General features: G+C 35.2%; 1 protein-coding gene across 1 annotated transcript in view; it reads right to left on the reverse strand.

Moving 5' to 3' along the window:
- The window catches only part of Gmds (GDP-mannose 4,6-dehydratase), a 534,897-nt gene that overhangs the window by 417,793 nt on the left and 92,010 nt on the right, over nt 1–25,094 (reverse strand). The window contains exon 4 of the mRNA XM_051169591.1: nt 24,879–24,988. Within this exon, the coding sequence (XP_051025548.1) occupies nt 24,879–24,988 (110 nt within the window). The remainder of the gene's footprint in view (nt 1–24,878; nt 24,989–25,094) is intronic.

A 25,094-nucleotide genomic window follows, 5' to 3' on the forward strand; every position in this document is an offset into this window, starting at 1 on the left:
TTGTTTTCTTACTTAGTCAAGTAATTCTGATTGTAACATTCCATCTTCAACTAAGAACATTTTCCCTGATTAACTGTCTATGCACCTTACCTAACAACATTCCAATGGTCACACCCTTTTTGTAACTTCTTACTTTTCCAGCAATCTCATCAAAAGAACAATCTAGCACACACAAAAAAAGCATCTTGGAGGTCAAATAATGACATATTCAAACTCCAGCTCTCTATTCATTCATCAGTCTTCTAGTCCTAAACGCAAAAATAATCTGAGTTTGACTCCCCATCAATAAAATATTCATGTAATTCAGCACAGAGAAGGAAACTAAGCAGAGCACTCAATGGTATGCTACTACTGCTTTATTCCTTGTTTAGTGGTCTATCTACATGAAAATTGACATTGTTTAAAACCCACATGCCTTTGATTCTTAATATGACACCTAGAAAAACACTTCATTAACCAGAAGTCTAAGGCAGACTCAAGTTATGCACTTTGAGTCAGTGAATTTTTCTATATGTACTCTGATACTTTCATGAGCTGGTAGAATCTATGAAAACCCTACACAAATAATATTTCCACTTTTTATCCTTCTACAAAGTAATACTTTGTTGATGATGGCCCACATACCTTGGGCTCTCATCATTTTAATGCAGTACGGACACTTGACGATGACCCAGACCTTTCAAAACCCACTGGTAAGATAGAGTATCCCTTAAGTAGGGAGGGGATGGCTTACCAAGAGTCAATAGTATGCTGTCACTCCTCTCCAAAACTGCTACTTGGTGGTCACCAAAGGAGTGGAGAAACTTCTTCATTAGTAGAAAATGCTACTCAGAGCCTCTGTACACTTTGACTCAAATAGTAGGCATTTTAAAGCAGATTTTATATCCCTTCTGGACTATATGCTGGCAAAAAAAATAACATGAAGATACAGCAACGTGTATTTCAGAGCCCTTGTAGGCATAACTATTAAATAGGAGGCTTTGAAAAAGAATGTTAGGGTAAACCATAATGGTTTTTCTAATATATTATTATTATTTTTGCTGCTGTCCAGTACACTTAGTAACAACTAAGAAGGGCTCTGAAATAGCTATGCTTTTATATACTCAAGAGCTTACATAAGAGAAATTGCTTTGAAAATCCCAAAAATGCTCAAAATAACATAGTAACATAAAAAAGTACATTGAAATGTTTAACTAAAATACTGATGAATTCTAACCACAGGTGTTAATTTATGAGGATGTGAGTTCATAGAGGCTTTTCACTGCCTATGTCACTGCCAGAATGGATTTGGAGGAATCCTCAGAAATTCTGACAGGGCAGATTACAAGTACAATAAAAAAGGGTCATAATCCAATACTTGAATACTAACACAGTAAATAACCCAATAGCTAGACCTTAAAATTCCATTTGAAAAAGAATTAAATTTACTTTTTTTCTAAATGAAAAAAAGTTTCTTTTCTTGCCAACATCCCAATTGTAGATTTGTTTCTTTAAATTGTAGACTTTGGCCTTGCAAATGTAGCAAGTTACCAATAATGATATTAATCTGTAGGGCATGAAGTTTGTCTAATACTAGTAGAATAAATGGTGTTTGGGTATCTATGAATTATTTTCTGAATTCAATCTTAGTAGAAATTTAATTCTGAATCTCCCCTTCTAAGAGGTTGGCTATGTATGTCCGCCTATCATTGCATCCCTTCTTCTCATAGTTAATGACAGCTCTGCATATCCTCACTGTTCTGAGTAGAGTAGTAAGTATTTCATAAATGCTTTGCTGACTTAACTATAGGTATTGGTACTTAGTCATAACCAAAGCTAAGATTCCCTGGGGGGCGGTCATCTTTTTCCTGCCAAAATAAGTTCTAAATTATTGGTAATCTCTAACCTAACAAACTATTCCTACTTGTTCATAAGCTGTATCACCAAAGAAGTTTTTTGCCAAAATATTGCATTAAATGACTATTTACAATGCTGTACAAAAATAATGTCCTTGGTTTCTTATTTATATTATTGGATAAACTCTATTGACATGTTTACTTGCAATTAAGTAAAGCTTTTGTTTTTTACTAACACCACAGGAATTAAATACCTCTGAAGTTGGAGACTAATTTTAGAGGTGGGTATTGTGGCACATCCCTATATTAGAGGCAGAAGGGTAGGGTAAGTTCAAGTCCATCCTGGCCTAGATGAGACCCTATCTTAAAATAAATAAATAAATAAATAAACAGGTAAAATAAAATAACAAAGTAAAATTAATTAAGATAGGAGTTTGGTAGGCAGGTGGTTGAGCCTTTTTAATGCTATAAGAACCTAAGAGTCACTCACTCCTGCTTCTCTAACACTAATAGACTCATCTAACGGAAGGAAGGAAGGAAGGAAGGAAGGAAGGAAGGAAGGAAGGAAGGAAAATTGACTGATTGACTGATTGATTCAGGTATCATCTATCTTATTTCTCTGCTAAGAACTACAATCTACCCACAGATTGGAGGGATAAAAAAATGGCTAGAAAGGATATTAAGTGAGAAGTAAACAGCAACAGTAAAATATCACATCATAAAGTATGGATATACAAATGAGAACGCCATAGAAGAAAAGCTCGTTATCATACTAAGGTACAAGGCTTAGGCATGTGAGCAGAATGTTCTTTTAATGCAGGATTGATGAGACTATAAAGGGGTGAAAGAGATGATACTTGTTCAATAAAATCATCTGAAAAATGACCTAAGTGACACGTACAGAAACAGAGGCTAGCTAGTTATGACATTGCCTACAAAATGGCAATTCTAGGAATCTATTTTGCCCAAATCATAGTCCAAAAGACTGAAACAACTAACTTTCTAATTTACTAATGAATTTAGGAAGAAAGATTTAGGAATTAAGAATAAAATCTAAAGTCAACCAGAAAATCCAAGCAACCAATATGCAAAATGATGAGGAAGGAGATAACCATAAAATAGCACTGAAAAGGAAAATGATTTCCAATGAAACTATACCGAGTAACTATTAAACTGAAGAAGAGTGAGCAGGTAGTAAGAAAGAGAAAACATAAGAACAGAAAGAAGATATGAGGTGAGAGTTCTCACTAGAAACTACTTTTTCTTGAGTACTTTGTTATCTTTCGCTGTGTACTGATTATGGCCTTTTAAAAAATTATTCTTGTATCTAATTGGTGGCAATTCTCTCCGGAGAAAAACTGTGTTAGCTTCGGTCAGAACGAAGTGGGTCTACAAATTCCTAAAGGTCTGTAACTAAATCCTAGGCTTAAAGATTTACAGACTCCCAAGGAAAGGGTGCTTAGCTCTCAATAGGCTGAAGGCTTATGTGCCATCACAGTACCTCAGAATCCCCTCCACCTCAACTCTACTAGCACAAACATAAGTATTCCTGTGGCTCTCCAAAGGTGATGAAAGGGTTTAAATCTAATTTTCCCTACAACTTGATTTTGCTTTCCCCTTTCACACAGATCTGCCAATAATAAAGTTCTATTTGCCAAAACATGACAAATGCTCAGAACTTAAACCACCTACAGTAGATGATTTATCTCCCCCACTATCCCATTAGTATTTGCAGATAACAGCTGTCTATCTTGTTAGTTCTCAGCTATTTGCTATGGTTTTTGTTTTGTTTTGTTTGAGACAGGGCCTTGCTATGTAACTCACAGCGAGTATGTGCTCAGCTTAGTTCTTTAATTATCTTGGAGGGATGATAAAAAGAGTTCATATCCTGAATTCTTAATTGCTTTCAAAGGATGATTTGATCCAATCTTATAATAATTTTCTTCACTATAAAACAAAATAATGAAAAAGTAAATTTCAATGCACAAAAAAGCACTATAGTCAAGAAGTAAATACTCAGTCTCAAATGTGCTGGAAAATAAGCAGTGAACAAGTACAAGAAATTCTTATACTTAAAAAAACTATGTACAAAACTGAGATTAGCATATTCTTTTGATAGTTGTAAACTAACTTTACCACGGAGAACTGTTCTACTGCTATGCCAGCAATCAAACAGAAAATACTTGTAATGATGCACATTCTCAGTATCATTAACTCTCTTAATTTCCAAAGTAACATGCAATATGAATAAATAGGAACAGATTTTTTAAACTTAGAAACTTATAAAAATGAGCCATTCTCATTGCTTTCTAGGATTCCAATCACAAGCAAGAACAACAAAAACAACCCTTGTTTCTCGGACTTAATCATGGTAGCATAAAACCAGTTTTTTAAAATGGCACTTTGATTTATACTGATACCAGCTGAAAATAAAACAAATATTTAAAAACATCTGAGCCCTTACTATGTTTATATAGCATAAAATAATTTGAACAACCCCTCATAGCTAAAGTATAATACATGTTTTGGAGTGTCAAAGGATTTAGCTGAAGTTTCAAGGTCTCATCACTTATTAGTTCAAACTATCAGAACTAAAGAGAAAATGACACTATATTCATTATGGGATTTAAGTATAAAATACTGCCATGATAAATATTTGGAAATTCTAAGCTTTTATAAAAGCACACTTTATGTACAATATCAGCATTCATCCCCACAGGGTGTACAATCTGGACTGCCTCTAGGGGGAATTTATCTCATTTCATTTTCATTCTACATTCCACTTTTGCATTGCCAACTAAATTGCTCCTTGGTTTATAGTATAGAAGACTTCATAATGTTTAGCTGAATTGCTTACTTTTAAAGCATGCTGATAGAAAACCCAATGTGGTCTAAAATATCCACACCAGATGTTTGGATGGATGTGAAACCAACACATATCAAACGGAGATCCAAAATACCATTAGCTATATAAAACACAGGCACATGCATTTAACAAGTTCAATAGATCAAAACACAGTAAAAGTCCAAGGGAAATGAATTTAGTTCTTGTATTTTCCATTATAAGGTATTCGAACTCTTTCCAGTTTTCTTTGGACTCCCAGGAATTCATTAAATGTCAGGTAACAACAGGATACAAGTACAGCTTAAGTACACTTAATGTGACTAGACATACAAGAGGGCAGTTTGGAATGGTCACTGAAACAGAACAGAGCTTCATCACTATAGTCTGAAACAACGGTTTGATAAAAAGAACATAAAAATAATACTCTTGTTTGCATGCTGGTCAAACTACATCTACTATAAAGTGCTCCACTCTGAGACAAACAAGAACTGGGAAACTATGGGGCCTTAACTCTGTAACAGTAAGAACAAGCCCAGGAAGTAGGGCTGCAGGACTCTGAGCAGGAATGGTCAGGCAGCGTCAGAGCTGGGAAACAGTCAGTCTACATAGGAGCAACTGCCCTTTCCAAATATTTTAAGAGTAGAAATGTAGCAGCGAAATTAAATATGTTTTACATGAATTCCCCAAGGCTGGTGAGGTGAGGAAGAGGACAGAACTAAGGATACTAAACATATTAGAAAGAACAGCAGTTATTTTTTTATCCAGGTTTGTTTGAGGATAGACTGGACAGCCATAGTGGCTTGGTTTAAGTAAGTTCTCAGAGTATAGCTGTTTGATGTATCTACACACCATCAAACAATTCTATCTCAAACAGCCTATTCCCTTTGGTCCCCTCTCCTTTGCTGACCCTTAGGCAAAAATAACTTCAATCATTCTAGCTACAACAGAGCCATGTCCCTGACAATTCCCCCTTTTCTTATCTCCCTGTCATCCTTAGAACTAATCATTCTCTCATTGCATATCACACAGTACTTTCTGATACAGTGATGCCCTGCATTAAAGTGTGATAACAGAAGACAGGCTATTCCAATCTTCACACCCCTGGCATCTGTGTGGACCTGGTATAGGTTTACTGCCTGTCATGTTATAAGCACTTATACTAAAAGGCAAGTATTCAAGTATCAGCTGCACAGTCAGACTTGTTAACACTGTTGAGACACTGACGGTCTATAGCACTAGCAGGTACAACAAATGAACACAGTGATGTCTTATCTCTGGTGTCCATAAAAATGTCTGTAAACAGTCTCTTAGTAGAAGAAAAGACTCAAATCCAATGCATTTCTCTCCAAAGTAAAAATAGTATTTCACCCAGAAACTCCGGGGTGTAAGTTAGGCACAAATCAGGAGTTGGATAGCTTTAACTAAACAGCCAAACAGAAATATGGATATTCTAAAAAACAACAACAAAATACCTGGTATATAAGGAAAGATAATTTGAAATTACAAGAAAAAATGAGGAACTGTGGGTATAAAAATGACAGCTACACTTAATAAATTTATAAATTTTAAAAGGTCATTATCATATTTTCTTGGGTACACATTTTGAAATCTTTGTTGAAACAGTACAGAAGGCAAAAACAAATGAAGCGTCCCCAATTAAGTTAAATGCTTTTCATATGATCAGTTTTTATAGATATAACTAATTGGCTGAGAATTAAGTGCAAACAAACTCAGTCTTTACCATTACTACTGGGCTTTAAAAAATTATCTCATTTTAAAAGGTCATAATACATTCTTCTTCATGTTTAAAACAACACAGATAAATATTAGAAAATATTACATTTAGACTAAAATTTTCTTCAACATTGTTCTACTTTCTGTAATATAAGGAACAAAATTTTAAGAAAAAAAAAGGATATCTCTTTTATAAAAATATATGGAGAATTCCATATGTCAGCACAGACCCAAGATACGCCTCTGAAACTTGTGGGACCAGCAAAAGTTAGCACCTTTAGATGTACCATGCTAGTACAGATGATCAGAAAGAAGAACCAAAATAAACAGCAATCCTTAAGAAAGCATTTTAATTATAATGTTCAATACAAACAAACATAAAATTCATTATTCTCGATTCTTTTAGATGAATGACTCATGTAAAATTATACTGTCAATAAGATGTGACTTATTGTTAAGCTTCTAGTAAAATCTTAATTCTCAAAAAAATTAACTATGTTATAATTTCATGTGTTTTAAAAATATTTGGAAAAATACTAAAAAGAAAAACAGCAAAACAAAATCATAGCAAGACACAGGTCCTATCAGTAAGATTCTCGGTAACTTTTACCCCAAAATATAGTGTTATATTATTTCTGTAATTTAGAGACAAATTTTCATTTAATTTTTTTTATAAAGATATAATACAAAAGGAGAAAATGAGAAATAGGTTTTCAAGAAGCATTTTTGTTGTTGTTTTTATTTGTGTTTTTGTTTTTTCCTTGCAGGTGCCACAAGGAGGCCACAGTGGAGAGCAAGTGCATGCATAAAAAAGCAATAAGGCCTGAAATGACTGTAATTATGCCAGATGCTCACACACAGACTAATAGAGCTTTTAGTTATGCCTACAAAATGCTAACCACAAAAATATCCGGTTGCCGAGTGCCACAGGGCATACTATACAACACATTCTACACTTCACCCATACACTAAGCAACTGGAGAAAGAAGAACAAATTTCAGGATATATTCAAGACCTTACGTAGAAATAGCTGTTCTGGGGACAGAGGGAGGCATAGATTTGGTATCATCCAGGAAGCAGGGAGATCTGGGATCAATGGTAAAAAGATCAGAAAGAAGCATATCAGTTCAATATTAAAAAAAAAAAAAAAAAAAGCCTTCCTGGCAAGAAAGAAATTCAACACAGGGGCTATGGGCAAAAACCATCAGCTCCACAAGAGGAGGAGCCTACACAAACTGGAACAGAAGTCTCAAAGTAAACACTTCTAGTAAGACTCTTACTACTCAAAGGGTAAGGAAAGAATGCCTGGAAAATTACAGCTGCTAGAGTCTATGACTCTGCTGCCAACAATGTATACTATGGGAGGTGCAGGTATAAGGGATAAAAGCAGATTCCATGTGGGATTTTTCTCATTCCAAATCAAATGATTAGGTACTTCTGAGGATTGGGAAGCCACGGGACACGTGGTACTGTTCCCCCAAACAACAAACATATGGGCCTAGAATGCCAATACAATGTGCATACAAGAATAAATCATGGTATAATCAGCATTTGAGAGATCTACATGAACCCATCAGTAAGAATAAAATGACACCACTGAAGTGATAAGAATTTTATCAAGGTTTTATCAGAAAAGCTGTCAAACATTGATGCAACCAAGAATCCATGATGTCACAGAATGTCTAAAATACAGGGTGCTGTTAACAAATGTGTGTGTTACATTGCATGGAACATTATCTTCAATATATCTGAAGAGTTATAGATTTACAGGAAACTTAGAATATCACTTAGACTAATTCGATTTAGTGTCTGTCTCCTTTTAATAATATATTGAATGTGCCAGATGACAACTTTTTATAGCATTGAAATGTTCCCAGCATTGTGAAAAGCATGCTGTACAAAGGATTTCTCAAACACATCGCAGATAGCCCCATAAAAGGGGAGTCGACCTCAACAAACGTCAAGATTTATGTTGTGTGATGGATAGCACAAAGCTAGCATAGAACTTGCGAAGTGAAGGAATGTACTTACAGCACATACAACTGATAAAAGATTAATAAGGATTCCTACAAGTCAGCAAGTTAAAAAGCCTGAAAAAGTGAGTAGACAGAGGCTAGAGAAATGCATGTCACAGAAAGGAACACTAGAACAGGTGATAATCTGTAAAGTGAGTTCAATCCCATTACTAATCAAAGACATACAGAGTAGCATTATGGATTGCTCTTCCAACCCAGTACAGACTAAATGCTAATATTGACGTGACACAGAAAATTTATTAAAAGTAATTCTGAAATGAATAAAATAGCCATTCTACAGCTAAAATAATTATTGTAATTTTTCCCTAAATTAACTATTTACACAGCCAGTTATCGTAAAGCAGGACATGCCCATATAAGGGAAAAAATATATTTGATAACTTCTAAATAAATATACATACTCTCTTTATCTCTAGAAGTTGATTTTGTCAAAGAAAAAACATATTTATAAATTTGAGGACTTTTTAAGCTCAACTCTTCAAAGGAAACATTCACTTTGTACTTCAGATCTAAGACATTTGTTGTTAGCTGATGCAGTACAAACAGCTACAGCAACACTTTGGCAGTTAAGAAAAATGACAAGTTGAGTAACAGCTGTTAGTAGGTCAAATCATAACCATGAAGAACAGTACAGGGTTACTTCTGAGCACTTCAATAATTTCTTTCTATATAAATTTATGTATTACTTGGTAATTACTAAGACTAATATTAGAGGACTCTCTCTTTCTCTCTCTCTCTCTCTCTCTCTCTCTCTCTCTCTCTCTCTCTCTCTCTCTCTCTCACACACACACACACACACACACACACACACACACTCACAAACTAGCCTAGAAACAATGAAAACCTACCTGGCCTATGAAAAATAGGGAGGGATTCCTGATACTAAAGCATATATATCTGTCTCACCAAATCCCAACAAGTCATAATTAAGATGTGTCATCAGAATCTGGTATCAACTTTATATCTTGGCTCCTTCTCCCTCTCCCTTCTCTCTCTCTCTCTCTCCCTCTCCCTTCTCTCTCTCTCTCTCTCTCTCTCTCTCTCTCTCTCTCTCTCTCTCTCTGTATTTTAATCATAATATTAATATAAATATATTTAAGAGCCAACCAAATTGTCTTTTCCAAACATACTTACTAAATACAGATATATATTTTATGTATTGATAGACTAAACTAGTACATGCAAAAACAAATGGCTTTTTTTGAAAATAAAAGAAAACCAAACCACTAAGTTTACAAGTTACAGTTAATAAGTGAACAACAACAGCAGCAACAACAACAACAGCAACAACAACCACCCTGTACTACTCAAAATCCTGTATCGGAGACTGATGCGGATTAAAGGATGTTTTGGAATCTCAAAACTCTGTTTCAACACTTTGCTATTACAAATGATTGTATACATGAGCTCCTATGGAAGAGTGCCTAGACCATTGTCCCTGGGAATAGCAGAACAGATGGTTCCAGTCAAAGCCCTCTAAGGACCCAGCTACTACCTATCTGCTGGGGGAGGTACCCAGGGTCAGCCACAGCACGATGAATGCTTCTGAGAAGAGAAAGGGGCAGCAGCTTAAATCACACACAGACAGGTGACTCGATGAGGGGTGAAACTGATGTAAATTATGTTTGGCTTTAAATATAAGGGTTTTTAATGTTTTATTAGTAATAAATCCACCTTACCCCCCCCCCCTTAAACTGCTGTCACAACATGTATTAGTGGCCCCTGACAAATGCTTGAAATTGTTGCCATCATTATTACACAGGAAAGGCTTTGAAAGAATCCAAGCAATCCATCCATGTCATACTTTGACAAAGCAAGTGAGAGGCCATGAGTAGAGGAGACTTAGCTCTGGGTGAAGAGGAAGAAAGCAAGCCTTCACACTGACCACCGCGCTGTCCTACATAACCAGGCTGTTTGACCTAGGGCCGCTCAAGGAGAGGAACTTAATATCCTTGCAATCCAGTCACCTAATAAACAAATGAAGGCATTAGACTAGCGTACTCCTTTTGCCAGAAGGTAGTCACCAGGATAGGGTCATGACAAAAGGAGTATGTCAGATAAATAAACTATTAGCATTAACTGTAGCTGATGACTGTTTTCAGGTATGATGTAAGTAAAACACAGCTCTTTAAACAAAAATAAAATGATGAGAGTCTTAAAAGTTCAGAGAAAAGCTGAGTAAATACTTTTGTATTTTTACTTTTAAAGAGCTAAACTATAAAAAATTATATAACAGTCATTTTATTGTTATAGTTGCTCTTTAATATAATGAAATTTGACTGACAGAGAAAGGACTCTAGTTAAGTTGTTTTAGCTTGTGTTGGGGACAGCAAAGAAGGAAGACCAAACTAAAAATCTGCATATAAGCTTTAGTTGAAACATTTTACCTCCTTAAGACAATTTCAGAGAAGGCAGTGAAGAAGAATATCCAATTTTTATTTGAGTTGTACTTAGAGCAATCCTTATATAAAACTTTAAAAAGTTATACAAGACTTACAAGAAATTTTATACAAAATGCATACAGCAGCAAATATCTTAAGAATGACTTAATTAGAGCCAAAATGAATTGGAGTATAATATTCACAGCGAGCTTTAAGAATCTTGACAAGTTTGCCACCTTGACTACATGAAATGATGCAAAGTTAAACACAGAATTTTCATAACTTAAAAATAATTCAATCTATAGACTTATAATGTTGAAAATTTTTATTTGGGAATACAAAGTTTTAAAATAATAATAGAAGAAAGAAAATAAGTGTTACTTACTGTGATGTATTTTTGCCTTTTATAAACCATGAGAATCAATAACAGTTTCTCATGGCAAACAAACAAACAAACAAAAAAATCAGTGAGCTGAAGGTGTGTCTTGAATGCCTGCATACCATGTGCAAGACACTGGGTTTGATCGTCAGTGCCATAAGTGAACCAGCCATCACAAACCAACAGAATTAAAACTTGAACTCTTAGCGTCTGTGGGAGGGGGCATGTTTTTGCATTAGTTTTTGTAGATGATGAATACATACTCTGCTAAGAATTATAAAACTACCTTTGAAACATTTTTAATTTTTTGCTGTTTATTCTCTAAGCTCATCATCTACAATCAACCAATAACTTCACATTATACACTCTCATTGAACACAGATTCAGTAAAGCCCCAAAGCTTCCTTATGATCCTACAAACAAAATGTCTACTTTTAAGTACATAAGTCTTCACACACATTTCTTTCTTCTTTAAAAATGCATTAGTAGTTCATTAAGCAGGAAACTCCAGAAAACTGTACTTGAATAAAAGTTATCTACAATAGTTAAAGGTCTTGTTTCTCTAACTAAAACCTCTTTAATATGATCACAAAACAGTTTATTAGCTTCTGGTTTTCCCTTTTGACCCAAGTTGGAGCACAGTGCACTTTCTGCAATATGCCTCAACTTTTAAGAAACACATATACAGATATTAAAGTTAAATGGAGAAACAAGTTAACACTGGCACTTAAATTAACCTATATGAGTAAACAAATTGATGGAAATGCACACATACTGATTATACTAAATAAAAGTAAGCATATAGCATTCAGAAAACAATTTACATGGATTTATATTTTGTAGAAAATATTTACATTTTTTAGATTTTTTGATGATAAGTGTGCTGCTAATGCTCACAGAATGTTCAACTTTAATTTGTGCATCCTGAGAAAACTGAAGCATAAGGATTTTTCCATCTCATAGTTTCCATTATTCTGCATCAAACATGTAAAAAGGTAGAAGCCTACTTTTAGGGGAATAAGGGGAAAATGGGAGGGAGGGAAGAATGGGAGGATACAAGGGATGGGATAACCATTGAGATGTAACAATAATAAATTATTAAAAAAATAAAATAAATAAAAATAAAGTAAAATTAAATATTTCTAGAAAATAACTACTGTATACTAAACTCGATCAATGGATTCTTTTTCTAAAGAATAGTTTTTAAAAGAGATTGAATCTTTTAAACTTAGGTTTTATTTGTGCTTAGTTTATTAGACAGTATGCATAATTTGAAATCAAAACAAAATGGCATCCTAAAAGATAATAGCAGAATGACAGAACCTGAGTTAGAAACAAATCTTGTAGAACATGTGGTGAAAGTCTTCTGCACTTCCCTCAGTCTCACGCCCCATTCCACAGAGGAGGAACTTGAAGGCTGTGTGTTCTATTCAGTCTTAGTTTACATTATATAAATATAAACGAGTACAGTTTTCTTGGATTTTTATCATACACTCATACACACACACACACACGAACACATACATGTACAAATACCCTATTCTAACATTTAGAAAGCTTTGTATTTCCATATATCAATGGCAGCTGTATGTAAATTAAGGCCTGAAGAATTGTATAACCCAAACTATGTTAAATAAATGAACATAAATTGTTCTTACAGTGAAAATTTCATTCATGTGTCAACCTTGCAGTTATAAAGATTTATGATGAATTCCTCAGAGATAATTGTGAATTTTCAGAAGTTACTCATATTTAGTTTCTCCAAGGTTTTCTAAATGCTACAATAATCAATATTTTTACCAAATAGTGATATTAAATTAAGATATGTAAATATGCAACAAATTATTTTATTTCATTCTATAAAGCAATATTTGTAAAGGCAAACAATCATTACAATTTAAATAAACTACAGATTATCCAGTAAGAGATTTGATATGTAGCAGCAAACATGTGTCTTTAGTTTAAGATTGACTAATGCAGATGGAAGAGTGAAGAAAAAAATAGAGGAAGTACATGTCAGCAACAAAGTCTGTGTCAGTGAGGAGTCAAAATGCTAGGTGTAGCTTTTGATCCGCAGCGCTAGTGTCTTAAGAATTCCATCCCAGAGCATCTGCTGAGCTTTACTCCTTAGTAAGGAAGAGAAACACCCCTGAGAAGTGGTGCATCAAAGTGTAAGAGCTCAGCCTTTACTCACATGGAAGTAAACAAAGCTTAATGCTTGCCCAACAGTTACTTTTACTACAAGAAAAAAGAGATGAAATGTATAAATGCAAGACAATTAAACAGATGAGTAAAAACCATCTGCTAATTTCAATTTTACTATGAAAATAAAAATATGAACTATTTCTATTAAAACTACTGCAGCATGTCAGCTAATATTAAGAGTTCTTTTAAGTTAGTGTTTAAATTTTATTGAAAAGATTTTACTAGAAATTATAGCTAGTATTAATTGATGATACACTATAAAGACTAATATATTTTACTAGTTTCTGATTAAAAACCTCTAACCACACTAAGTGTTTAACCAGGATGTTTATGTTGTCCATTGAAATATATCCTTTCCACAATGATACACCTATAAATGCTTTCCAAATATTCTTCAGAGTCAACACTTTAAAAAAGAAAATTTACAAAAGCTTGCCTAAAGAATAAAAGTAACAAGCTAGCATTTCACACTTTGGAAACTAGTGTCTATGTTAAGGATTAGCCTCTGAATTTTGGACCAATAAAGTTGCACTACCGAGACTCAATAATATAGGATGTTTGACTGGCAGACTCCTCAACAAGAAGCGGAGGGGGAAGGCAGGAGAGTATGTGCTAAAGTACGGAACAATCTCTCACATGATGAAAGAGCACATGCCCTGTGAAATCCCTCCTCAAAGAACACGAACACTGGCAAAACACTTGTAAGTGTCCGGTACCCTGGACCCTATAAAAATTTTAAAAAGAAATGCAGTTTGGGCCTAAAGGTGAACCCTATGTTCATATTTTCTCTTCCGACTGCTCATTAGTACTTGATGAAAGAAAATGAACACATGAAAAAAATAACAATTTATGATTACAATTCCCCATCTATCAATTTTCTTTAAAAAGTACTTATCATTTTGAATTATTTTGTATCAGAAACAGGACACATTTGAAATAAAACAAGAAAAACGAAGCTAAGAATAATACTTGAATATTCTGGCAGCATGACTCAACAGAGCACGCTCCGCTTTACTGTCAACTACAACACCACTTCTTTAAGGACACTTATGTTGACATAATTTGGAAAACCAAATAAGATAAATATTACTTAAACTATAATGTAGTAAAAACATTTTCAAATATCTAAGATATAGTAATGTTTACTCATGTAAACAAACTTAAAGTGGTCATAAATTAAGGTTTGTCATAAGATGCCATTAAAACACAAATCTTCCTCTGCAGCTCACATAAATTCCATTTTTGTCTGAAAAAGCATCAAGTTATTTATAAAATGTATCCTTTTTAAAAGTACATTTAAGAAGTTATGAGAAAATCAAAAATATTTTATTACTTATTCAACATTTAACTTCTCTTATAAAGTATAAAATATTACCAAGGAAAATTAATATAACATTAATGATAACATTAATAAAATCAGCAGTTTGTTTTAAGTAGAGAACAATGTTCTTCTGTTAGTAAGCGATACAAGTCACTCATATTTGGCTGTGTGAGAAATGATTCTTTTGAAACCAAGAAGTTTGAGGAAGTGGTGTTGCAATCCTGTCCTTTTTATGAAAACCGTGGCAAAGAAAAGGTCAAATAAATAATACGTATGATACCATCCTACTAAGAAAAGACGCATAGTCTTAACCTAATGTCTTACAAGTGAGCTAAATATGTAAAAGGAATACAGTTACCCAAAAACATTATATACTGGGTAAAAGCTATTTTTCAAGTAGCATATGGTAATCTAAAGCTCATTAACAAACATTTGCTATTTCAATAACCACTTACAAAAGAATTTGTATATAACTGTGAGTTCAAAAACAACTTATATTTGTTTTTAAAATATGTAGGATGATGAAAGTGCACCTTATTAAATTTTACTAATTAAGATTATCAAATAATTACATATACACAAATAAAAATCCATGTAGTTCTTATGTTTGCGTAACAATGCTAAAAACAGTTAATACAGACCTGCCTGTGGAAACAAATTAAAGTCAACACTGTAGAGAGTTTAAGAGAGAAAAACTAATTAGGTACCCATCTTTTCTTATGAATATATGGCAGAGCAAAATCATTTAATCATGAAATAAGCAATGAGTAGCAAGCAAAATATGTTTTATGCATCATTAAAACCCCATTGAGGCCATCACAGTCCCCAGCGAAGTGATGCTGGAAACCACCTTCCTTCATCCAGGCCACCACACTCCCTCCTGACCTAACTCGGCTGAGGCAGCTAGAGGGTGAACGGCAACACTCTCAAGTAAGCCTTTATTAACTATGAGAAATAAATTATATTAAGTGTTACTTTTTGAACTCAGAAATGAGGGAAGGGGTTGTGGGTTGTTAAGATATCAAATTTACTAGGAAAATAATTATGTGAGAAATAAGTTGCTGTCACAAGAGAGACTTGCCAGATATTGCATTTAAGCAAGCTGTTATACACACCTTTAGAATAAATTCTGTTACAGAGAGATTAGTCTATAGACTAAATTGCCTGAGGAGATTTTAAAACAGAAATTAAGGGTGGGAGAAATGTTTTCCTGAACAACACTGGCAATTCTTTAGCAGTGTTTGTAAGCAGGAGGAGACCACCGTGATTCAATTGTTCGGGACTTGTTGCTAACTGTTCTGTAACTCACTTCCAGACTGAAGCCTAACAAGCGCGCTTCCACTTCCTTAGCTCCTCGTGGCTGTGTGATTTTACTAAACGCAATTCTAAAACTTGAAAATTACCTAGAAGTGTGTAAGAACACACAGAAAGGTCGTCAGAACCAGACACATATTAAATATTAATTATAATGATGACTGTCATCTTCTACAGTGATTATGTCATTATATAGGAATGCTAATTAAGGCATAAAATGACTTGTTAATTGAGAACGCGTTCTGAACAAACACATTTGTACTTGTGTATTTAATAGAAAATCCAGCCTGGAGACTGGGCCATAATAGGCTGCAGTTCTATTTTCTAAAATGCTGACATTTGAGCAAATGTTCCCATGGAATGTTTGCCTGATTCGTGGACTGACATTTCCTCTTTGTAACTTGCTTAACTAAAAAGGAGCCATGCAGGCCAAAACCCACAGTTCTGGTAGGCAGGAGGCCATTTCTTGCCGCTGAGACTTTTGTAAGGTTTCTCTTTTACTTCCCTTTGCCCTGACTACCATTCTACCCTCACTGACTTTTTATTTCGACATGCACAATATCAAAGCTGCCTTCAGTTATCTTTTACAATAGAAGACATACCTGAAAAGATTAAGATTTCCCATCTGGGATTTGTCCAGAAATTCAGTGTATTATAGTTCTCCCACAGCTTCCTCCATCCTGTTATACATCCATGTTATCAATAGTAGCTTTCTTCCTTATTTTAGATTTACTTACAGAAAGAACCCAGGGAGCTAAGCTGATGGAAATCATGTGTATTGTCACTCATCTTTCATTCTAAGGACAAGGCTTGCCTCTGTTGTCTGTGACACTTTGCTGCCATCTATGTGTTTAAAAAAGCATAACATGCATCCATGCATCAGAATTCCTGGGTCCCCAAAGAAATTCTGTCTCTTCATCTAGATAAAGGAGAGTCAGGAATAATTTGCCTTCCAACCCAAGTGCAGACGCTTGCTGGGAATTCCTGACTTCCACTGTGAGGCAACTTCATTAAAAGTGGCTTGTAAAGGTGCACTGTTTAACCTTACATTTTTATCATAGCCAATAATTTTTCTCCCGTTACAGATACCGAAAAGTTTTAATAAAGGTAGTAACTTTCACAGAGTTAACAATTGAAAAGGATAAACATGAAAGATTGAGATACTAAAGACACTTAAGTAAATAAATTCAATAAAAATAAGTTAAATTTTATAAAAATTGTCATTTAAATATCTTGCCAAGTAATGGGATTAAATTTTCATTATATTTAATATAAAGTAAAAAAGAAGTATTTGATCTTGTGATATAAAAACAAATACTGTGTTGTAATCTTTTCGTGCTCTTCACCACTGAAATGCTTCTCTCCAAAGAAGAGAGACGAATCTATCAAAATACACCAAAACTTCTCCGCCTGCCTGCATAACAGACTTCTAATCCAGAGTGAGTTACACAGGTGTAGGAACACAAATAAAAGTAGCCTCTTCATTAATCCATCCATGGAGAAAAGGGTAGATGATAGTCAGGACAAGAAACTGTCCTGAAGAATGTCCTTTAAAAGTTAGAGGTCTGGTTTGTTACTATTACTAATTTGTAAAAGAGAAGAACAGTAGGGAGAGGGGTGCTCGCCCTGAGTCACCAAGCAATGAAAAGCCCTAACTGCGCTACTTCCATTCTATTGATGCATCCTTTACAACTTTCTAGCATCATCTCTGGAAATTTTCATTTTACTCATCAGTAATATGACATATACAAGCGACATCATCTTTGAAATGCACCATTTTATTAAGTGTTCTCAAAGTTCTAACCCTTCACGTGGTCTTATAAATATAACAATTCTAACTACCTATTATAAAATGAACATGCCAAGATTCATAGGTTGTTGTTACTTAAAACAATTGTCTATTAATCTATGATATTAATGTTTTAAAAATACACACAACACAGTACGTTAAATTTTTCTTGTTGAAACTGATAAAGTATCAATGATTTACACAGAAACTAAAATAAAAAGTCCTTATGCACTAAATTTTTTAATAAAAGGTTTTATTTTATCTTTTGTCCCAATTTTAAAGACTTGAGTTTAACAAAATAAATTTTATAAACATAACACATACTGAAATGATAAAGTAAGGATCCTAATTAAACCTAGTTCTATAAGTTATTTTAAAGAGAGCATAATTTCTTAAATACGGACACCAATCTGAGAAGAGGAAAAGTATATCTGCCTTCAAATATTACATAATGTTAGTATTTATATACTTGTCTAATTAGGAATTTTAAAATCCATTCATCATAAAAGTAAAAGAAAAAAAATAGTTTCACTTACAATACCTTTTCTAGTAACTTAAAATTTTCTCCCATTAGTATGTATGAATCCACCTAGACATGGACATCAAGATAAACATGAACATTTTTTTTTAGACATTTTAACTAATTTTAGCTTAACTGTATAAATTGTTACAATACTGAAATACTTTAGATTGTATTTAATAAAAAAAGCTACTACTGTAAATAGGTTAAGGTTGGAAAAGCTAACAAACACACCTTTGTGTGGTCCATTAATTATATACAAAATTCCAAACATTATTAGCTGTTATCAAAATTACAATACCACCTAGATCTAATAAAACAGAACAATCTGTTTGAACAGGGAACGGAGAACTTTCATAGAGTGTTCTCTCCCATAAAAATTCTTAATGGACTATAAAGGACTTTTTAAGTGGTTTTAGATTTGAATTCAATTGCTTAAATCTATAACAGGCTTCTAAGAAGAATGTGAGCCAGATGACACACAGAGACCCTCACCAACAGTGTACATGTCTACCAATCCTTGTGAATATAGGACTTAACAGGGCCAAATTTCATCCTAGGGATCTTGAACCTGACTAGCCATATTCATATTATGAAAGATGATATAATGTAAACACAATTGTTATATTTTAAATGAAAAATGTTCTTATCACAAGTTCTCTTTGTAGAAAATTAGAGTGATTACTAAGTATCATAGGCGCTGTACCTACACAGAAGAGGGGACAACAACTATTCAAAACGGGGGCTGCACAACAAAAACAAAGCAAAGGCAGCTGTCCTTGACATAGTAGAGGTTTACCACCTACCTACAGAAATGTTGTTCATGTCCCTATACTCCAGCATTTGCAGACCCACACGTGCATAGCAGTATAGACATAAAACAGCTAAGCTGGTGGCACTCTAAGTACAGTTATTTTGCTCTTCAGGCCTCTGAATTATTTCAATATTAACCATGCTCTGAATAACTGGAGGATTCCTGTATCTCTGAGCAAATTCAAGAACTTTATGTGACAATATAACCATTTTCTTAGATAATAACGACTACCAATTCAGGTGTCTGTTGAGGAAAATAAGTTATCTTCAGAGCCTCAACAGTTGTAACTTATACATATTAATAAGTGAACAAGATGTCATTTCAGATGAGTTAAATCTATACAATCCTATTTTCCCTATACAGCAATTAATTTTAGTATCATTAGCATGTTCATGCTGCACCATTCATTATATTCAGAGCGCTTCATAACTATAAAAACACCACTCATCTGGGATTAATTATAACAAGTTCCCTCCAGCAGGGACAATGTCTTAGTTCTGCCTATTACACTGAAGCTTCTTTTTTTATACGTAGCAAATGACAGGAATGACCACAGAGGTTAGACTTCTGTCATAGTTCAATGGCACCCAAGTCCTACCCTCTTCTCTGGTCATCTCAGCTTAGGAGCACAAGATGGCAAACTGACATCAGCCCTAGGTTGAAGGCTAGACAGAACTGGGCTGCGTATCAACTGGCAATCTCAGGCAGGCCCTTGTGAAACAAGGGCATGACCTGGGTTATTGCCAGAAGCTCTGCCATCTCAGAATTCTATGCCCCCCAAGTAATAAAAACCAACAGGCCACATATATCATTTCCCCTTTTAGAATATGCCATACAAGCTAATGTTTCAGCACAGGAACTACAGGCGTTTGACCAAGGGAAACAGTCTTGCCTATCTCTCAAAGCACAGCTGAAGCAAACCACGACCTTCATCCTCAGCAGAAGCAGCACTGACTAGTATGTTGACCATGTGATTTCAGCCCACTGCACTTCTCCAGATGATCTGCCTCATGTTTGCCTAAACTGTGAACAAAGAGCACAAGAAGATCAGGGGTAGGGACTGACAGAAGAGACAATTTGCACTTCCTACCCTCCTTGCCCACAGCACTCACTGTTGACACCTACTCCGTGAGGATGATGGGGCATTAGTGCCAACAGGATGAGCATGGCTTTTTGCATCAAGATGAGCTTTCAGTGAAGGCTGCTTTTGGTCAAGAGACTAAGGCAGATGGTACACAGAACAATGGCAAAAGAAACTATAACCTAAGGTAAGCAGCTCACTGGAGAAAACAGAGACTTAAGCCCCAGTCAGTTCATGACATAACTAGGACTGGAAATCATGGAAAACCCCAACATTCTTAGGAAAGCCACGGCAGGTCATTGGATGTGAAGTTTCAGAATGTGTCCAGGGAACTCTAGTATATGTCTCTACTTTAAGACCCTTTTCCTGTACTACAGTTCTCATGAGAACAGTCCCAAGGTGCTATTACATTTAATTCTTATACTAATACTGATTACAACTGCCCATCACCACCATGCATTCTGCACTGAGTCTAATAAAAGGCAGCCACTTGTGAAAAGAGGTAGATAACTATGTTCACCTACAGTGACATAATGAACTCTACCACGTAACTGTGTAGGCCACAGGGCCAGGCCCTGACTCATTTTTAAGGATGTTTCTTCTAACTGCAATAGTAATGTTCCCTGTCTACTTGTTTTCCTGCTCATACCTCCCTGCTAGGCCTCCAGAGTCCAAAATAAATAGAAGAATGAGTAACAACACAGAAAAACAGTCCCTCTCTGATGTTGGTTGTGGCCTTTATTGGGCCACCCCCTGCTCTGTTATAACACAAAACATAATAAAGGGCCATGTTACTACAGTTTTGTTTTGTGTTATAACTAGGTCAGCCATATACTAGCCAAATATAAAGTCAACCTGCTTTTCCCAACTGAATTCTCTCAGTGCAGTATGCCATTTGCTCATTCTCCCAGGAGATTCAGGCTTTCTGTAGTATATATAGCAATTAGTTATCAAGCTGTAAATTACAACTCAGAACCACCAGGAAACAGATGACAATTCCTTAGCTTGGTGAATTAAATTTGCTTGGGCCCTTTCCCAGGGTCTACCAATGCAATTCCCACGCCCGTTTTGATTCTTAATTCCATTTGCTGGACTTGCTTTTCTATCTTATCTCTCCCTGATTCTAACTTAGTGCCTGGTCACTGCTACAACAAGCCCCTTGAGTCACAAGCAATTCTGCTTCATGACCAGCCTGCTGATCCTGCACAGGAGCATTCCCTTTGGGCTTCTCCACTCATAATCTACCCGCTGATCTGCACAAGGATGGAAAGGAAATTGCAGCTCACTCACTCCCTTCAACCAAAGCAATCAGGCCCCCTTACTATCATAGAAAAAAAAGCCTAACAAGTAACTCAGAGAACTGAAAAGGGAAGTAATAAGGATAATTAAAGGATAAAAGAAGAATGCAAACTATGGAGTTAGTCATGGTGCATAAGCGAAAGCTTGAAGGAGATATAAAAATGATCTTCAGCACTGAAAGGGGATTTGAAAACTCCTCCTCAAAACTAACATGAGAATATCACAGACACAGGGGAAGAAATGAGTACAAGAAGAAATATACCAATATGGGGGAAGGAATTACTTTGTGAAGACTACCTATTTCAGAATAACCACTGGTAGAAATAATTGGAGTTTCCTTTTTGGTCTTTAAATTAGCTATATAATAAGACGATCTAAGTTCCCATTCTGGATTTGGCAATAACTAAATGTACGATATGAGCAGATGTGAAACTGAAAGTCATAATAAATTATTTCTTGAGTTCATGACTGCCTTATGACTAAATAATTTTCATATGTTTAAAAACGTCAAGGCAATTCCAGCATGATATTGGGAGGTAAATGTACTCAACACTGGACTAGGTTACCTGTGGAAAGATCTCATCATTACTATGACTGTAGGCATGATGTAAGGTCATCAAAGAAGCTGTGGAGAAAAAGCAGACAAATTCCAAAAGCATAACTATAATGAATGCTAAGCAAAAATAAGTTATTTGCAAGGAATTAAAAAGATTTTTTAAAAGGTTCCTAAAAACGTTTCTCTCTCTCTCTCTCTCTCTCTCTCTCTCTCTCTCTCTCTCTCTCTCTCTCTCTTTCTCTCTCTCTCCTCTCTCTCTCTCTCTCTCTCTCTCCTCTCGCCTCCCTCTCTCTCTCTCTCTCTCTCTCTCTCTTTCTCTCTGTCTCTCTCTCTCTCTCTCTCTCTCTCTCTCTCTCTCTCTCGATGGGCAAAACTATAAACTGTATCATTTGTTCCTACTGGGATGATATCATCATGCTAGGTTTAAGGCTTTTAATAACTGGTACATTGCAGTCATCTCTCACTTTCTCCCACGTAAGATCCAACCAGCCTTTCAACGAACTACTTCATGAGTCATAATTTTACTGTTTATGATTCAGAAAAATGTCTTCAGTCAGTATTTCCCAGACTGCTATGGGCTCATTCCAAGAAGCAATTTCATCTTCATTGGTTTCCTACAGGAAGCCAGACTAGCTTCCTATTATTTTATTTTCCTTACTTTTAGCATACCATGGCCCACATCAAATTAACTGGAAGTTTGAGTGATAGGAGAGTTTATTCTGCACAACGTGAGTCCAACACAAACAATGCCCAGTCTAGAAGTCAAGAATTAAAAATTAAATACAAAATGTACTAATATTAGACCACCTTCCAAAATATTACAAAATAATGTTATTTTATATTAATGTTACTGAACACATTAACCCAGTCAGAAACAAATTTTTATTTTTAAAAATTTATGGAAACAGTAAACTCTTTAAAGATATTGTCATAGATTAATATGGCAAAATAATTTATAACAAATTAAATATATTTATCCCTTGATAATAACAAAGCAGGCCAAATTCTGAAACCGGAAATTCACCTTAGAGTGATCAGAGGACAAGGCAACGTACCTCAACTGCCTGTCAGGTAGACTAGGTAAGCTGTGAGAACAATCTCTCAAACACAGAATCCTAAGTCGTGCCTTCACCAAGGGGAAACAAGTGCTGAAAATGCCTAGGAAAATAGCTTTGTTGCAGAATATAAAGAGCCTCATGCTTTCAAAGGACAGATTATAAACCCACATATAACATAAAATGACTGACAGATTAAGAAACCAAGAGAGCTAAGAATGTAGCTCTAGTATGTGTTTAGCATGTATGAGGTCCTGAGCATCACCCTCAACACCCCACAAAGCAAGAGAAATGGAAAGAAGAAAGAGAAACGTGGGGATTTGTTGTTGCTATTGTTTTCTTAACAGATTCTAGGCAGATAAGATATGTCTTCATAAACCTTCAGGCCTATCTTAAAGAAAAATGGGCTAATCTCAAATTAAGTAGCAGCAGCAGCAGCAGCAGCAGCAGCAGCAGTAGTAGTAGTTGTTGTTGTTGTGTTGTTGTTGAAGCAGCAGCAGCAGCAGCAGTAAATGCACACAATTCGTTATTTGCTTTTGTTTTTAAGATGTATTTATTTCATGTGTATGAGTGTCTTGCTTGTGTGTATTGCAAGTGTTGCTGCTGCCCCACAACATCAGAAGAGAGTGTTGGATGAAGTTACAGGTGTTTGTGTGAGTCACCATGTGGGTGCGGGGTGCCATACCCAAGTCCTCTTCAAAAGCAGTTAGTGCTCTTACCCACTAAGTTCAAGGACTCTGCAACTCAAGAACTGACCCTCAATTTTCAAAGTTTGCTGTTTTATAACTAAGTTTATTCCATTGCTCATTAGACTCAGGTCCTAATTCCTGCCGTCAGCAGTCGAGGTGTGGGATGTATAATGTGGAGGTGGATAATTTTTGTATACAAAATTGAAAAATATAAAGGAACACGAAAACAATTAGAGGAAAAGCACAATTAGTATTTCTGGACATTTTTTAAACTTAGAGCCATTTGTTTTTGTTTCTATGCTCTACTAACCACCTGACTGGATAGGTATCTAAATAGAATGAATCAATTATGGTTTCAAATTACATTCACCAAAGGAAGCATCAGGATACAGCCACAAAAACCTTAGTCATGCAGAAGCTGCGAGGCTGGAAAGCTGCGCAAGTTTGTTACTTGACTTTCTTTAGAATGACTAAAGAAAGGTGGGCACAGTACCAGATAATCTGAATACAAGGAAGGAAATCAACATGGAGTGTCACAGTATAGATGGAATGGCTTAAAACAGCTTACTATTTTCACCATTCACGACCAAAGGTAATTCAGCTAACTTTAAAGTATGGCTGCAACCCAAAGAATATCCATCGACCCAGCCATATAGCTACTACCCAAAATGAACATTGAAACAAAGGTTTTAATGATGATACTCTTTCTATAATTTAAAAAATTCTTCTCTTGCAGATTGATATAAAATGTCTGAAATGCGGCTCACAGCTATAGTGAACAATGTAAATTAAATGAAAATTGCTACTTCAGTGTTAGTTGAAAGAGTTCATTGTGCTGTTCAGTAACAGAAACCTCAACTTAAAAACGATAAACATTTTTATTAGGATGAATTCCCAAACTAATACTGAAAACTAAAATTTTTAAGGACTGGTAGCTGTCTTTGTATTAGAAACAATGAACATGAGTGAATAGGGCACACTACCAGGACACAGCCAGAGAAGCCATGGCAATGAGAAGGGCTTACCTTGACATGGCTCTGGGCACCAAGATTATAGATCTCTGTAGGCTTTACTTCATTGATGATTTTCACCAGGCAGGTGCTGTCAGTGAGGTCACCGTAGTGCAACTTCATGTCTTTAGGATTTAGAAAATGACCATCAGATATAAGATAACAAGAGAAACAGTTTTCAATATCAAAACTGAAATACATATTATTCAAGCAAGAAAATGAAGGTCAAAC

Source organism: Acomys russatus, chromosome 3, assembly GCF_903995435.1.
Source record: "Acomys russatus chromosome 3, mAcoRus1.1, whole genome shotgun sequence".
NCBI lineage: Eukaryota > Metazoa > Chordata > Mammalia > Rodentia > Muridae > Acomys > Acomys russatus.